This window comes from Mus pahari, chromosome 15 (assembly GCF_900095145.1).
Source record: "Mus pahari chromosome 15, PAHARI_EIJ_v1.1, whole genome shotgun sequence".
Taxonomy (NCBI): Eukaryota; Metazoa; Chordata; class Mammalia; order Rodentia; family Muridae; genus Mus; species Mus pahari.
The window spans coordinates 20,769,044-20,785,823 of record NC_034604.1 but is presented as its reverse complement, the minus strand read 5'-3'; the positions used below and the strand labels follow the sequence as shown (position 1 = coordinate 20,785,823).

The 16,780-nt window shown below is 39.3% G+C and overlaps 1 protein-coding gene across 1 annotated transcript in view; it reads left to right on the top strand.

Moving 5' to 3' along the window:
* Nucleotides 1-16,780, top strand: part of Tpgs2 (tubulin polyglutamylase complex subunit 2) — a 29,720-nt gene that overhangs the window by 9,634 nt on the left and 3,306 nt on the right. The window contains exons 2-5 of the mRNA XM_021214601.2: nt 1,295-1,374; nt 9,377-9,464; nt 11,876-12,004; nt 16,194-16,310. Of these exons, the coding sequence (XP_021070260.1) occupies nt 1,295-1,374; nt 9,377-9,464; nt 11,876-12,004; nt 16,194-16,310 (414 nt within the window). The remainder of the gene's footprint in view (nt 1-1,294; nt 1,375-9,376; nt 9,465-11,875; nt 12,005-16,193; nt 16,311-16,780) is intronic.

The window sequence follows — 16,780 nt, the reverse complement described above, 5'->3', positions numbered from 1 at the left end:
CATATCAGAGAGCTTTGGTTCAACTGAGAGACTTTGGTTCAGTGAATAAGGTGGAAAGTAATCAAGGAAGACTTTTAAAGTAAACCTTGAGCTACATGCACATTCACATGCATACCATACACACATACATGTGCAAATCAAAAACTCATTAAAGTATTTTTGATATTATGCTTAGATTCCATATTTAAAAACCAGTATACAGCTCAAAATGTAAACATGTAGTATTTACCTTACATATAATAGGATATGGTGTCATGAAAATTAGAGATCACTGCTAGCAAGAATAAAGTGGTTTTGTGGTGGAGGTGGAACTTGGGAAAAAAAAATATATAAACACAAGCATGGACTCATAATTCTAGATGCCTACAGTTTGAAATTAAGGATGTTAACATGGCACTGTGAAAGCGGTAAGGGTTGAATCATTTCTTTTTATATTTCTGTTAGTTAGCTGGCGGTGTTTTGTTCTGTTTTCCTTTGTCTTATGGATCCTCTTACTGTGTCCTCACCCCAACTCCAGTCTTGCATTTATTTATTTAGGCACTGTTTGATATACAGCCTAAGGTTTCCTGAACTCGCTAACACAGTGTAGCCTCTACTTCTGGTACATCCAACTCCCTCAGTCTGGCAAATAGAGGTTGGTACCAATATCTAGCTTAGACTAGTTTTTAAATCCTGAATTCTGTCAAGTAGAATGGTATGTTCAAGAGATGAATTATATTTAGAAAAAAAATGTTAGCAATCAAGTCTTTCTTTTTTGTTATTGTTTTCTGGTTTTTTGAGACAGAGTCTTTCTGTGAAGTCCTGACTGTCCTGGAACTTGCCATGTAGACCATATTGGCCTCTATCTCACTGATATCTCCCTACCTTTCTCTGATTCCTGAGTGCTGGATTAAAGCAATGTACCACCACTCTTGGATAAGTCTTATTTCTTATAGAAAGTTAAAGTGGTGCTATTCCTCATTCTTTTTAACTGTAAGAACTAAATACTTGGATATTTACTAAGAAGTCCAGTGTGCAAACACTGAAAGTTTAGAATCTCTGTACTTTGTTCAACTAGATAAATGTAGAGGGTTGTAGAAGTTCTGGTGGTGGTCTTCCTTGGGGTTATGCCATGTCCTCAAAAGTTATGGTATTGGGCTTTGGGGCTCAGCCAGTCCTTTCCTTTGCTCACAGGGGATGTAAACACTCATCACAAGGATTGGATAGCCTTAGAGCAGTCATCAACACTTAGCCAACATAAAGCACAAAATGTGAGCAAGTCAATTACAACTTTGTACTGTTTTACTTCTTCTAGAATCTTCCCCAGGTGTGACAGAGGTGAGCATAATAGAAAAGCTGCCTGCTGAACGTCATATGATTTCTTCATGGGAGCAGGTAAGTGTTTGTGCGTGGAATTTTCATCTCCCAACAACAACAAAAAAAGTCAACTTAAATGCCCTTGGGAAGAAATGATTCGGACTAGAAACTCATTCTTATGTCAGGTCACAGCTGCCTTTTGTTCCATTCCACTTTCCCATTGAAGTGTCTCTTATGGTAAGCTATGGTAGCAGTGGGTGTTATACACTGTGAGACTGCACGTGTGTGTGTGTACATACACACACACACACACACCACAGAAATTACAAGTCCAACTATGCAAGAAAAATATTAGACAGAAAATGGGTAAGTGTTGTGGGAAACCACTAACCAGATCTGTGGCTGGTTCTAACTAGTTGTCCTCTCGTGGTTAATCAGACTTAATGCTTTTCATTAACAGAACTTTTTGTGATTCTGATCTAATGAAAGACTCTGCCTCTTAATTTTCACACCATCCCAGTGTCAGGAGAGTTACATTATTATTAAGCATCTTGGTGACATTGCATGGTTACAGAGCCCCTGTCAGTTGTTGATTGGTTACTCTCCAGTGCAGTGTGCTGATAATTGAGCTACAGCTCAGAGTTTAGCAAAGATCACTTTTCTTTTCAGCCTTACTCTAGAGTGTGACCATAGATTCTAAGTTGTCTTGCAGATGTTTCCTTCACACACTCCTCCTCTGAGTCTACTGTAAGCATTTTACCACATAACAGGTAACAATTCCCTTCCACTCCCCACGCTCCTACTCTTCTACTTAATTCTTCAGTTCCTCTCTCTTCAGTATATTGCCATCTTCCCTATAGGGTCTTGCTAATTGCTTTGAAATCTAAATAAAACTAAGCAAAACGTTCAGTTTGTTTCTCCTTGTAACTACCTGTGTAGTCATTTGTTCCTTTTCAGGCAAAGCAAGAAAACATTTTTAAGTCAGGGTTCAGGAACTATTTTTTGTTATAGAAACAAATGATAGTGTAGTCTCTGTGGCATTCCAGTCTGTCACAGTAACTCAGTTCTGGTGTGGGAGCATTGAAAGTGGCAATCAACAGTACTGAAATGCAAGTGTATGACTGAGGGAAAAAAAATTTTTTTGATGAAAAAGAAAGAACAGCAGAGCATGGTGGCGCATGCCTTTAATCCCAGCACTGAGGAAGCAGAAGCAAGTAGACCTCTATGAGTTCGAGGCCAGCCTGGTCTGCATAGCAAGTTCCAGGATAGCAAGGGCTACACAGAGAAACCCTGTCTCAAGAAAGTGACATGACAGGTGCAGAGGGCCTGTGTGCTGTAGTTTACCAAGACCTAGTCTAAATGATTATTACATCTTTCACTTCCCAGTCATTCTTCAGCTAGCTAACTACAGCCTCTCTTGACACCACTCTGTCACATCGTTCCTTGTCTATGTTTAGTATCAGGGTAGTATTGTCCTTGTAAATGAATTGGGAAGGTTGCCTTCTTTTAATACATTGGAATAGTTTGAGAGAAATGCTACTGGTTTTCCTTATGTATTTGGTACGGTCTGCAATGAAGACTCATTACTCCTCCATTCATATCCATTGGTCTACTCAGGCTTTCCATGTCATCCAGAACCTTAAAACCTCTGTGGTTCTAAATTTTTGGTTGTGTATAAATTTCCTCCAGCATTTCTTGTTTGTTCTTGAGTTTCTAGTTTCTTGGTTGTAATAATAGGGTATATATTTGAATTTGTGCTTTTTTGGGGGGTGGGCAGCACTGACTGATATAACGTATCTTAGTACTACTTTTGTTATACCTTGTAAGTTTGGTTATTAGTATGTTTAAATTTTTACTTTATCCTTGTTTTAAGAAATGTCTACATTTCTTTTAGACTTCTTCATTGAATCATTGTTCACTGAAAAGAATGTTGTTTTAACTGATACATTTGTATTTTAAGTTCCTCCTACTGATTTCCACTTTTATTCCATTGTAGTCAGAATTTTCTTTGAATTTCATGAGATGTGCTTTATAGCTTATCATACTTTTCATGTAGAGTATTTCATGAGCTAGTAAGAAGGGTGGTTTTCTGCAACTTTGGGTTGAAATGGACTGTAAATGTGTATTATGTCTATAAGGTCTGAAGTTCTGGTTTTGTTGATTTATATGAGTGACTTGTTCACCATATAAAAGTTATTGGTAACTGACAGTTGTTGGTTGAGAGTCTGATCCTTTGTTAGATTAAATGTCTTTATTAAATATTTGTCATATATATTATACATGTATATTTATAATTATTATTTCCTCCTGTTGAGTTGGCCCAGTTTCATTTATATAATCACCATCTCTTTTTATGGTTCCTGGATTAAAGTCTATTTTACCTGATACAAGTGTAGCTACTCCTACTCAGTTTTGATTTGTTTTTGCATGTTATGGTGATCTGTTTTCCATTACTATAATAATATGTGAGAGAAATCACTTGGAAAGACAAAATGTTTATTTTGACTCATAGTTTTAGAGATTGCAATCTGTAGTTTCTTGGTTTGCTTTTGGGACTTTGTAAGGTGTTATACTATTGCTGGAGTATGTAGTGAAGAAAACTGTTTCTTTCCTAGCACCTGGGAAACAGAGCGCAGAAAGGTAGAGGCTCGAATCCACTGTCCCCCTTAAGGACATGTTCCCACTAATCTAAGACTTCCAACTAGGTCCCACCTTATAAAAATTCCACCACTTCTCGAAGTCTCTAATCTATAAGCCTGTGGGAGACAGACAGCCAAGACCCAAGCCATAGCACACAAGCCTTCAGATTCTGTGGTCTGTCTAGAGAAGTGAGTTTCTAGCAGCATATCATCGGGTTCTGGGTTCGTGTTTTGGTTTGTTTGCTCTCCATTCAACCAATCTGTATCTTTTATTTAAGGAACCTTAATCCTTTAAGGTTATTGCTGGCAAAGACTTCATTACCATTTTGTTCATTTTTTTATGCCAATTTTCTAGAGCCTGTGACTTTTTATCTTCTCCTGTTGCCCATTCTATAGCTTGGTTATCTACTCTTTTTTTTCCCAATTTTTATTAGATGTTTTCTTCATTTACATTTCAAATGCTATCCAGAAAGTCCCCTATACCCTCCCCCTCCCCCGCTCCCCTACCCATCCACTCCCACTTCTTGGCCTTGGCGTTCCCCTGTACTGGGGCATATAAAGTTTGTAAGACCAAGGGGCCTCTCTTCCCAATGATGGCCGACTAGGCCATCTTCTGTTACATATGCAGCTAGAGACACGAGCTCTGGGGGTACCAGTTAGTTCATATTGTTCCACCTAGATTATCTACTCTTAATGATAATTTATTCTAATTCATTCTCTCTCTTGTGTTTCTGCTCTGCTTGGATTTTTGTGTTGGTGATATTTGATTGGTTTGGGGGAGTTGGTTTTGGTTTTGGTTTGTTTTTCTGTAACTTCAATGTGTTTTCCTGAAAATGGTTGTTAATTCTCCTAGTTTCTATTCTATTGCTCTGGCAGAATACCCTGACTAAAGCAACTTAGAGAAATGGTTTATTTTAGCTCACATTTCACATAGCTCTTCATTGCATGGAAGCCAAAGCCGAAACTTGAAGCATGTAATCATATCCTTGGTCAAGAACAAAGAGAAATAAATGTGTGCATGCTGAGCTGTGCTCAGTTCGCTGTCTGTACTTACACACTCCAAGGTCCCCTGCCTAGGAAATGGTGATACCCACAGTAGGCATATCAGTTAGCATAAGCAATCAAGACAGTCCCTATAGCTGTGCTCATAGGTAGTAGAATCCACACAGCCCTCATTGAGATTCTCTTCTCAGGTCTTCTGTACTGTGAGTTGTCAATACAACTATCACATCATCCTTTCACTTCTAGTACAAAGCATTTTTTGTAGTCTTGTGGTGATGAGTCCCTCAGGTTCTACATGTCTTAGGTTTAACAATTCTTAATATTTAAAAGCTATCTTGGCTCTGTGCAGTATTTTTGGTTGTCTGCTTGCTTGCTCCTTTCCTTTCCTTTCCTTCCTTCAGAACCCTGAGCATATACCATTCTTTTCTCATCTGTATGGCTTCCAAAGAAATCCGATGTTAGGCTCCTTCTGGTTTTATTTTAGTTTGAGATGGGGGAAAAAAAATAAGTTAGTCTTACAGTTTTGGAGGTCTAAATGAATCATGGCAAGGAAGGTATAGCAAACAGAGCAGCTTATATCATGGTGGCCAGGAAACAGAAAAACAGAACTTCCTGTGCTAGTGGTCTTTCTCCTTTCACACTTATATGACCTCATTACATGGGATACTGCCCTTGACTTGTAGGATGAGTCTCCTGTCTCAGTTAGTTCTGTCTAGAAACACTGATGTCCATACTCTGATTTATGCCTAACTAATCTGGGTACATCTGTAGACAGTAAAAGTGATCATGTTTCTTTTCTTAAAATTATTTTCTTCTAATTTTGATAGTTTGCTTATGTCATGATCTTTTGATTTTTTTTTTTTTCTTGTTGGAATCTATTAGGGCAGGGGTTCTCAAACTATGGGCCGTGACCCCTTTGGCAAGCCTCTATCTCCAAAAATATTTACATTACAATTCCTAACAGAAGTAAAATTATAGATATACAGTAGCAATGAAAATGATTTTATGGATGGGCACAACTAACTGCAGTATGGAGACTGTATTAAAGGGCCACAACATTAGGAAGGTTGAAAGCCCCGCCCCATTAGGGCCTTTGAACTCCCTAAACTGGGATATCAGTAACTGCAAGACTTTGAATTTCTAGACAAGATTTGGCATTTTTTCCAATTGCCAATTATTTCTAGTAATTATTTCCTTGCATAATTCTCTATGCTTCTCCCTTTTTCTGAATACCCATTATACAATGGCTTGTACTCTTGATATATCAGCTTAGAAATATTAAAGGCTGTTTTCACTTCTTCATCTTGCTTGGGATTGTTTCAGAGATCTGTATTCAAGCTTGGAAATCTTCCTCCTGCTTAATCTATTCTACTGGGGAGATTCTTAGTGTATAACTTAGCTCTTTAACTTCAGAGTTCCTTTTTTTTTTTTTTTTGGTCTGCTTATAATTGTTATTCCTTTAATTCATATCTTGTATCTTATAAATTTTCCTTTAAAAGCTTGCAATTGACTTTTTGTTTTGTTTTGTTTTGTTTTTCGAGCAATTGACTTCTTAAGCTGTAAACTGCTTTTTTTCATTAAACATTTTTCCTTTAACATTTTTTTCTTGAAGGTATTTTTTTTATTCTACTTTGTTTTGATTTATACTTTTTGTGTCACTTTGTCAGGTGGGCAGTTTAATTTTGTTATTGTCATTTGTTCCCACTAATATTTTTATAGAATAGCTTTTTATTGTTTTTATTTTTTTTACATTTTTATTAGATATTTTCTTTATTTACATATCAAATGTTATCCCCTTTCCTAGTTTCCCCTCTGAAAATCCCCTATCCCCTCCCCCTCCCCTGCTCACCAGCCCACCCACTCCTGCTTCCTGGCCCTGGCATTCCCCTATACTGGGGCATAGAACCTTCACAGGACCAAGGGCCTCTCCTCCCACTGATGACTGATTAGGCCATCCTCTGCTACATATGCAGCTAGAGCCATGAGTCCTACTCAGGGGGCAGTACCAGCCTCCCAGCAGTTGTGTGTGTCCCTGGGGATAGCTTGGGAAGCAGATTGAGGGAGGCAGGCTGAGAGATGACTGGGAAATGGAGGTCTGGGGGGACAGCAAGCTGCACAGGGCACCTGAGCATGCTCCAGAGGACTCAGCAATGGCTGGGGGATGTGGGGGGGGGGGGAAGTAAGAATCTTAGCAACACTTTACTGAAGATTTCATGAAATGAAATGAAATCTGTTCTACATTTCATAATCTCGAAATGCTGCTTAAATCACCTAGAAGCCTAATTTTAGCATATGATGTTGTTATAACTTCTCATACCTTTTTTTCCCTGTCAAGTTGCACCTTCTTCACCTCTAGGGTTTTGTAAATTTCACCTTAAAGTTTATTTTTGATCTCAGATTAGCAGTTTAAATGACAGTGCCCAAGGTCACTCAGTTAATGGCAGAGTTGGAATATGAACCCAGACTGTCCTGCTGCAGAACACCACACTTGGTACTTAGAACTGACAGTGTGACCTAAAGTCAATGATGTACAGAGTGGTTACTATTATATCTTAGATGGATCCATAAGCCAAAAGCTTGGATAGTTGCTAATATATTGTCTTTTAACCTCTGCAACCATGTCAGAAGTTACTGGAGAAGGTTCTAGAAAAGACCTGAAGAACTTGCCTCTCTCTACATTTCAGGGATTTGAGTTGATTAAAGACTAGTCAGAGCTGTATATAGATGTAAGTGAGTTAGTATTTAAGTCTTGATCCTATTACTGCCTGAGAAAACACTAAACTATCCCTTTGTTTTCTGCACGACTGGTTTGAGTAAGGTGTTTGTTTGTTTTGTTTTGTTTCATTTTTCCCATAAGAAATACTTTTGTATTTCATCTTTTGGGGAGGGGGTTGTAATTTGGCTTACACTTCCAGATCATAGTCTATCATTGGAGAAAGTCAGGACAGGAACTCAAGCAAGGTTACAACCTAGAGATAGGAGTGTATGCACTTGCTTTGCATGACTTGCTAAGGCTGTCTTCTTATAGAACTCAGGACTACCAGCCCAGGGATGGCACAAGCCACAATGAGCTGCCTCACCCACCCACCCACCATTGATCACTAATTGAGAAAATACCCTATAGCTGGATCTCAAGGAGGCATTTCCTTAACTGGGGCTTCTTTCTTGGAATGACTCTAGCTTGTATCAAGTTGGGACACAAATCCAGCCAGTACAATTGACCCCTTGTCAACTTGGCACATAAACACATCACTGTTAAGCCATGGCCCTTGCTTTCTTATTCATCCCCAAGAACTGTCGTCTGAGAGGCTTCATCCAGCAGCTGATGGAGACAGATACACAGACCCACAGCCAAACAGCAGGCAGAACTCTGGAAGTCTCATGGAAGAGTGGGAGGAAGGATTGACAGAGCTGGAGGGATCAAAAATACCACAGGAAGACCTACATAGTAAACTAACCTGGGCCCATAGAAGCTCACAGAGATTGAACCACCAATGAAAGAGCATGCATGGGCTGGATCTAGGCCCCCTACACAGATGTAGCAGATGTGCAGCTTGTTCTTCATGTGGGTCTCCTAACAGTTAGAGCAGGGTCTGTGTCTGATTCTGTTGCCTGCCTTTGGATCCCTTTCTCATACCTGGGCTGCCTTCTCTGGCCTCAGTGAGAAAGGATATTCTTAGACCCACTGTGGCTTGATGTACCATGGCCATGAAGGGGCCTTCTTTTCTCTGAGGAAAAGAGGAAGCAGAGATAGGGGGTTTGTAATGGTGGAACTGGGAAGAGGGCTGCAATCAGGCTGTAAAGTGAATGAAGAAAATAAATAAGCAAATAAACAAGGAAAAAAACATAAATAACTTTAAAAAGTCCCACAGTCTTTACAAATTCAAACACATGAAAATTTTAGTCCTTTTAAAATATCTAATCTCTTTACAATGCAAAGTCTTTTAAAGTTCAAAGTCTCTTAACTGTGGGTTCCCATAAAATACTTTCTTACTTCAAGAGGGAAAAATCATAGTCATACTCAAATCAAAACAAAATCAAACTCCAGCCAACCTATGTCTGAGATCCACTCACGATCTTCTGGACTCCTCCCAATGGCTTGGGTCACTTCCATAGCTCTGTTCTCTGTAGCACACGGATTACCTTCTAGGCTCAGCTACTATCACTCCACTGCTGCTGCTGTTCTTGGTGGTCATCCCATGGTATTGACATCTCCAAAATGCTAGATCTTCTGCTGCAACTAGGTTTTATCTAGACACACACACAAACACAAATTCAAAACTAGCAACCACTTACTAGGCCCAGTACCTCTCTAGTAATTTTGTAGGTAATTATCAATCTTTCTAGAAGATGGTCAACATTGTATGCAGAGCTCTGAGATAATAGCCTTCATTCTCTCTCTAAGCCCTGACCTAACACCAAGCAATCTGTGGTTCTAGAAAAACAATTGTGTGATGCCTGAGGATGTGCGAAACTTCTACTTGATGACCAATGGTTTCCACATGACCTGGAGTGTGAAGCTAGATGGTAAGTCAGCCTCCTTGATGTGGGAAACATTTTCCTGTTGGAGTGGTTAGATGAGGCAATGTTGCAGGTCCTTAGAACTGTAATAGCTTTTCTTTTATACTGCTCTTTGTGAGTCTCAAGGGTCAAATCCAGAAGCCGGGATTCCCTGCCCCTCCCCCTCCAAAGCCAATTGATGCCATCAGTGCTTTACCAACTCCCACCCTGTTTGACTCTGGTTTGTCCTGATCTAGAAGCCCAATTTAGAGACTTCCTGTTAGAGGAAATCATTAGTCACCACAGAGAGAAGCCAAGCAACTCAAACATTAAGCATCTGCGAACTCCTCCTTGGGGCCCACAACACTACCTCTTAGCTTTCCTGAAACAGCTGACCAACTCTTCCAGGCTCAACCTCATTCTCACCATTGTACAACTTTAAGGCTCTAATCCTCAAACTAGAGCTTCTTTCTTTACACCTCACCCTAGGTCAACAAATACCTTATTTGTGGGCTTTTATCCAACTCATGTGTCTGTTCTGTGCCTAAACATCTGCATTGTAGTTACAGAGGCCCAGCTTGTTACATGCCAGGGATGCCCAGCTTGTTACATGCCAGGGATTCAGACAGTATGTGAACATGAGAGGTGGCACTACACAAGCATATGAAAACTCTTCAAAAGTTGATACGCTAGGAAGTCCTGAACTAGCTTCTTGAGCCCAGCATGTTCTCGCACAGACCTACCAGGCCTGACCTCAGGAGTTGTTTATCACTTCCACCTCCAGCCACATCCCACATACTCATCGGCCTGGGTAAACATCTATAGCTCCCCACTGCTGGTATTAAGGAGGAATGATTTCTGTTGCAACAGACTTCTCCCTTCCATGGCTCTGCCTCCTGCTGGTACATCTGAGTTGCCCTTTTTGATGATTTCTAGAACTTCCTATTAGTCTCCTGTACCTAGTCAGAGGCACTTCTTATAGTTTAGTGATGAATATCTGATATTAGTTTTAACCAAAATCATTCTATTGAGTAGCCTGAAAATCTTGTTCATAGCTATAATATCTTCTGATACTTAATTTGTCTGTCCTGGTCTTTTTTATCCCCATTACTAAATAGCTTAATGCAGTGACAAAAAGGGAAATGGAGTTAAAGAGATGACTGTGTGGTTAGCAACCTTTACTGCAATTCCAGAGGAGTTTGGTTCCCCCATCACCTAGGCAACTCCAGGGCATCCAGTGACTCTTCTAGCTTCTAAGAGCACAACACACATAGCAGACACTCACTTGCATATATGCATTAATTAAAGGGTAATGTTTTTAAAGGGAGCAGAGGTAAACTTTGATATTTACTTTTGTGATCTTTCCTAGTAGTCCATGATCTAAATGCCTTCACTCATTCTATCCTTTTTAGATTTCTAAGTCTTTGTGTGTCACTCTTTATCTGGCATCCTTTATCAATAGTATTCTATTTAATATAAGGCAACGTGTGTGTGTGCTGTTCCTTAGTTAGACCATATTCACAAAAGACCAGATCCATCACACAAGAAGTACTTTCTATCAAGTAAGGGAAAGTGATTAACAGAGGGGGAGATATTTTCCATCATGAAGGCTTATAATAAAAAGAGAAAGGATCTATTACATAAGCAAAACCATTTTATTGCGGCCTCTTGTGAGGCTATGCCAGTGCCTGGCAAACACTGAAGTGGACGCTCACAGCCAGCTATTGGATGGAACACAGGGCGCCCAATGGAGGAGCTAGAGAAAGTACCCAAGGAGCTGAAGGGGCCTGCAACCCTATAGGTGGAACAATAATATGAACTAACCAGTACCCCCTGAGCTTGTGTCTCTAGCTGCATATGTAGCAGAAGATGGCCTAATCGGCCATCANTGGGAANAGAGGCCCCTTGGTCTTGCAAACTTTATATGACCCAGCATAAGGGAAGGCCTGGGCCAAGTAATGGGAGTGGGTGGGTAGGGGAGCAGGGGTGGGGGTGGGGTATAGGGAACTTCCAGGATAGCGTTTGAAATGTAAATAAAGAAAATAATAATAAAAAAAAAAAGGAAAGAAAGAAACTGTAGTTCTGGCTATTAGAAGGGGAAAGAGTGATAATATGTTTTAAGTTATTTACTCTTCAGATATTTACTCTTCAGAGTTACTCTGAATTCTCTAGCCCTTTGACTATCTTTTTAAAATCTTTTCTTCAGTAGCACCATAATAAGCATAGCTGAAACTGTTCCATCATCTTTGGCGCCCAGTTCCTCTGTTTACATGAAAGGCTAGCGGTTTGAGGTGTATGATGAATGATGTTCTTCTGAGCGCCTTCTGTCAGGCTCCTCAACCATGAAGCCATTCTTGCTGGGCTTATTGGGTATTCAAGCAAAACCACTTTGGTCACCATGGTCTAAGCTATTACTTTGTCGTTCTTTTTGTCTATAGACCACATTATTCCACTGGGAAGCATGGTGATTAACGGCATTTCAAAACTGACTCAGCTCATTCAGTCTTCTGTGTACTCACTTCCTAATGCACCAACTCTGGCAGACCTAGAGGACGATACTCAAGAAGGTACCTGGTAAAACCTTTCTTTGGGTTAGAAATTACCCTCTTGTCTCATTTTATAATACTGAAAATGATAGGAACATGCTGTGTAATTAACCCTAAGTTCCATTAAACTAACCCTTCTCATCCATAGCTTCTGGAAGTGAGATAGAAGCAGAAGTGAAAACAAAAGAAAATTTCATGAAGGAAATTCCAGGGTCATGTCTGTATCCCATTTTTAATTGTATTGTCTGATTTTATGATATCTAATTTTATAAGTCCTTTATTTGTATATTTAGACTTCTGTTAGATGTAGGGTTGGTAAAAATCTTTTCCCATTTCATAGGCTGGCTCTGTCTTTTGATTGATGGTGTCTTTTGCCTTACAAAAGCATTTTGGTTTTACGAGGTCCCATTTATTCATTGTTGATTTTAGTGCCTGTGGTGTTCTGTTCAGAAAGTTGTCTCCTATGCCAATTTGTTCGAGGCAGTTCCTCACTTTCTCTTCTATCACGTTCAGTGTGTCTGGTTTTATGCTAAGGTCTTTGATCCACTTGACCCTGTGTTTTATGCAGGGTGATAAGTATGGCCGTATTTCCATTCTTCTACATGCAGACATCCAATTTGACCAGCACCATTTATTGTAGATTCTTTCTGGATTTTTGGTTTTGTTTTTTGTTTGTTTTGTTAATTAAAAACAAAACCAAAAAAAAAAAAAAAAAAAAAAACCAAACCCCACCTTGGGCTGGAGAGATGGCTGAGTGATTAAGAGCATTGACTGCTCTTGCAGAGGTCCTAAGTTCTATTCCCAGCAACCATCTATAATAGGATCTGATGCCCTCTTCAGATGCAATATACTCATATACATAAAATAAATAAATAATTCCTTTAAAAAAAAAACACCAGCTGGGTGGTGGTGGCGCACGCCTTTAATCCCAGCACTTGGGAGGCAGAGGCAGATGGATTTCTAAGTTTGAGGCCAGCCTGGTCTATAAAGTGAGTTCCAGGACAGCCAGGGCTATATAGAGAGACCCTGTCTCGAAAAAAACAAAAACAAAACAAAACAAAAAAACCTAACTGATGTTTATAGGTGTATGATTTTATGTCTGGGTCTACAATTCAATTCCATTGATTAACATGTCTCTTTGCCAATATCATGTAGTTTTTATTAACTATTGCTCTATGGTTCAACTTGAAATCAGGGATGGTGATACCTTAGGCAGTTCTTTTATTGTTCAGGGTCATTTTAGCTATCCTGGGTGGTTAGGTTTGGTTTAGCTTGGCTTGGCTTGGCTTGGCTTGGCTTGGTTTTTCCTTATAAACTTGAGGGTTGTCCTCTCAAGGTCTGTAAGGAATTGTGTTGGAATTTCAGTGGAAATTGCACTGAATTTGTACATTGCTTTTGGTATGATGGCCATTTTTACTATGTCAATTCTACCATACCTATAAGAAATCTTTCCATCTTCTTTAATTTCTTTTTTCAAAGACTTAAAGTTATTATCATACAAGTCTTTCTATTGCTTGGTTATAGTTACCCCAAGATACTTTATCTTATTTGAGGCTATTGTGAAGGGTGCTGTTTCCCTGGTTTCTTCCTTGCTCAGTTTGTCTTTTATACATAGGAGAGCCACTAAGTGTTTTAGTTAATTTTGTATCCAGCCACTTTGCTGAAAGTGTTTATCCACTGTAGGACGTTCCCAGTGGAATTTTCAGGGTTACTCGTATATATTATCTGATCATCTGCAAGTACCAATATTTTGACTTCTTCCTTGCCAACATGTATCCTCTTGATCTCCTTCAGTTGTCTTATTGATTTAGCTAAAACTCCAAGTACTGTATTGAATAGATGTGCAGAGAGTGGACAGCCTTGTCTTATTTCTGATTTTAGTGGAATTGTTTTGAGTCTCCATTTAACTTTGTACTGGCCGTGGGTTTGCTGTAAACTGCCTTTATTATATTTAGGTATGTCCATTGTGTCCCTAAGCTCTCCAGGACTTCTCCTGGAGCTGAAGTTATCTCCAGGACATGAAGGGGTGTTGCATTTTGTCAGAGACTCTTTCAGCATCTGATGAGATGATCATGTGTTTGCTTTGGTTTGGTTTTCCTTTCAGTTTGTTTATATGGTGGATTACATTTACTGATTTTCATATGTTAAACCATCCCTCTATCTCTAGGATGAAGCCTACTTTATTATGGTGGATGTGTTTTTTCACGTGTTCTTGGATTCGGTTTGCAAGTATTTTATTATTTTTGCATCTATATTCATAAGGGAAATTGGTCTGTAATTTTCTTTGTTGAATCTTTATGTGGTTTGGGTTCAGGGTAACTGTGGCCTTGTAAAATGAACTGGACATTGTTTCTTCTGTTTCTGTTTTGTGGGATAATTTGAGGAGTATTGGCATTAACTCTTCTTTGAAAGTCTGGTAAAAATCTGCACTAAAACCATCTGGCCCTAGGCTTTTTTTGGTTGGGAGACAAATGACTATGTTTTAGAGTTATAAGTCCATTTAAACTGTTGATCTGATCTTGATTAAAGTGGTATCTGTTGAGAAAATTATCCATTTATTTTATATTTTTCAATTTGGTGGAGTGGAGGTTTTTAAAGTGTCCTTATGGTTCTCTGGATTTCCTAGTGTCTGTTGTTCTGTCCCTCTTTCCATTTCCAATTTTACTTTGGATATTTTCTGTCTTTTAGTTAGCTTGGATAAGGGTTTGTCTCTTGTTGATTTTCTCAAAGAATTAACTCTATTTTACTGATTTATATTCTCTTTTCTTTCTATTGACTTCATCCTCAATTTGATAATTTCTTGCCATCTACTCCTCTTGGGTGTGGACACTTCTTTTTGTTGTGCAGATTTCAAGTATGTTGTTAGGTTGCTAATTGACATCTCTTCAATTTTTTTCCTCTTAGTGGTGCTTTTATGTGTCCTATCAGTTTGGCTATGTTGTAGATACAGTTTTATTCAATTCTAGAAAGTCTTTAATTGCTTTATTTATGTCTTGACCCATTTTTCATTCAGTAGTTGTTACACAGTTTCCATGCATTTATAAGCTTTGTTTCTGTTTTTTTCTATTTTTGCTGATATCCAGTTTTAATCCATGGTTGTCTGATAGGGTGCAGGGGAATATTGCTATCAGTTCTCTTGTATCTACCGAGACTTGTCTTGTGGTCACTTTTGAAGAAAAGTTCCATGAGATATAGACAGTATATTCTTTTGTGTTTGAGTGAAATGTTCTCTAAATATCTGTTAGGTATATTTGGTTTATATTTAGTTATTGTCTGGATGACCTATTTATAGGTGAGAGTTGAATATCTAGCATGGAGAACTCCAGGTTTTTATGCTATATGACTGGCTGTCATGGTCTTCTCAGTGGGGTGTCATGGATACGTGTTCCGGGACAGGTAGAGCATGGCCTGGAGCTGGTTCCACACCTGCCGTTCTCAATTATGAGATTCCCAGGGGGTTTTGAACCTGCTTCAACCTTACCAGCTCTTCTGTCTGGTGGCACGGTCCACTTACCCCATGTACCACCAGACCCAGCTTCTGCCTGAGAAATCCTTAAAAGTAAGGCCAAAGTATTTGTGTCCAAGTAATTTGACTGTTTCAAAGCTCAAAAATATTTATAGAAATAGAAAACATTTAGCACTCGGAAGTACAAGGTTAACAATTTCTGGCATTCAATCAAAGATTACCAGGCAGTAAAATAGTTTTTAATGAGGGAAAATATATTAACTAGAACAAATCCAGAACTGACACACATATCAGAGGGTGATAAGGTAAATATATATGAATGGGGGTTGGAACAAATTATGATTCATCCTCTCCCATAGACCATGAAGCAACCACTAGAAGTAATGAATCAGTTATACTACATGACTAGGGCTTCTCATGAGGGATTACTGTGCAGAAATTAAGAATGAGGTGTACTTGATATTCTCTTCTTATACAGTAACCTAGGAAAAGGAAGACACTCCCATCAGCATTCTAACATTCACAGTGCTCTGCCTTTATATGGCTCCATTCTCAGAAAGTTGAGTGATCTTTCCTTATGCCATCTTCCACCAGATTGTCTGTCAGTTTCTATTGGTGATAAGAAGGCCTGATCCATCGATGAAAGAAACCCAGAGCATAGAATTCTTGACTGTTTTTCCATCTTTGTAAAGTTATAAGAACAGTGCTGAGTTTGAACATTGCTGTTGATCTCTGGGCTCACAGGAAATGAAGACCACCGGCTAGAGAAGCCTCACTTTGACTGTCGCAGTGCGATATTTGAGCTGGATTCATGCAATGGGAATGGGAAAGTTTGCCTTGTCTACAAAAACGGGAAACCTGGTAAAGATCCTTTCCAAAGTATGATCCTACAATATAGGTGTGCTCTTCCCTGAACTTGCCTGTCAGCCATCACGGAATGAAAAGCTCCCTGAGATACTCGCGGGTGTCTTCTTTGTGCTAAGACTCAACCCCTGTGGTCCTCTCTGAGCATCTCCCACTAGGCTAGTTTCTACATTCCATCTCCTTGTAGGAGTCTCTGTAACATAGTCAGTGGGACAGATAGATGAGAAAAGCTCAAAGAACTAGTCACTCTGTTCCTAGGGTCATACATTAAGTAAGCATTCAGGAAATATTACCTTCCTTTTACACTTTTGTATATAGGCCAGTTAAGAACAAGACCTCAGGACTCTACATGTGAAATGGGGCTTCACAAGAGAAGTAGGGCTTAATGACAGTTACTGAGGAACTGTGGACACCTAAACAGAAACTGCCCCCTGCTCCATAATAGCAGTTCAGGCTTGGGGACTGAA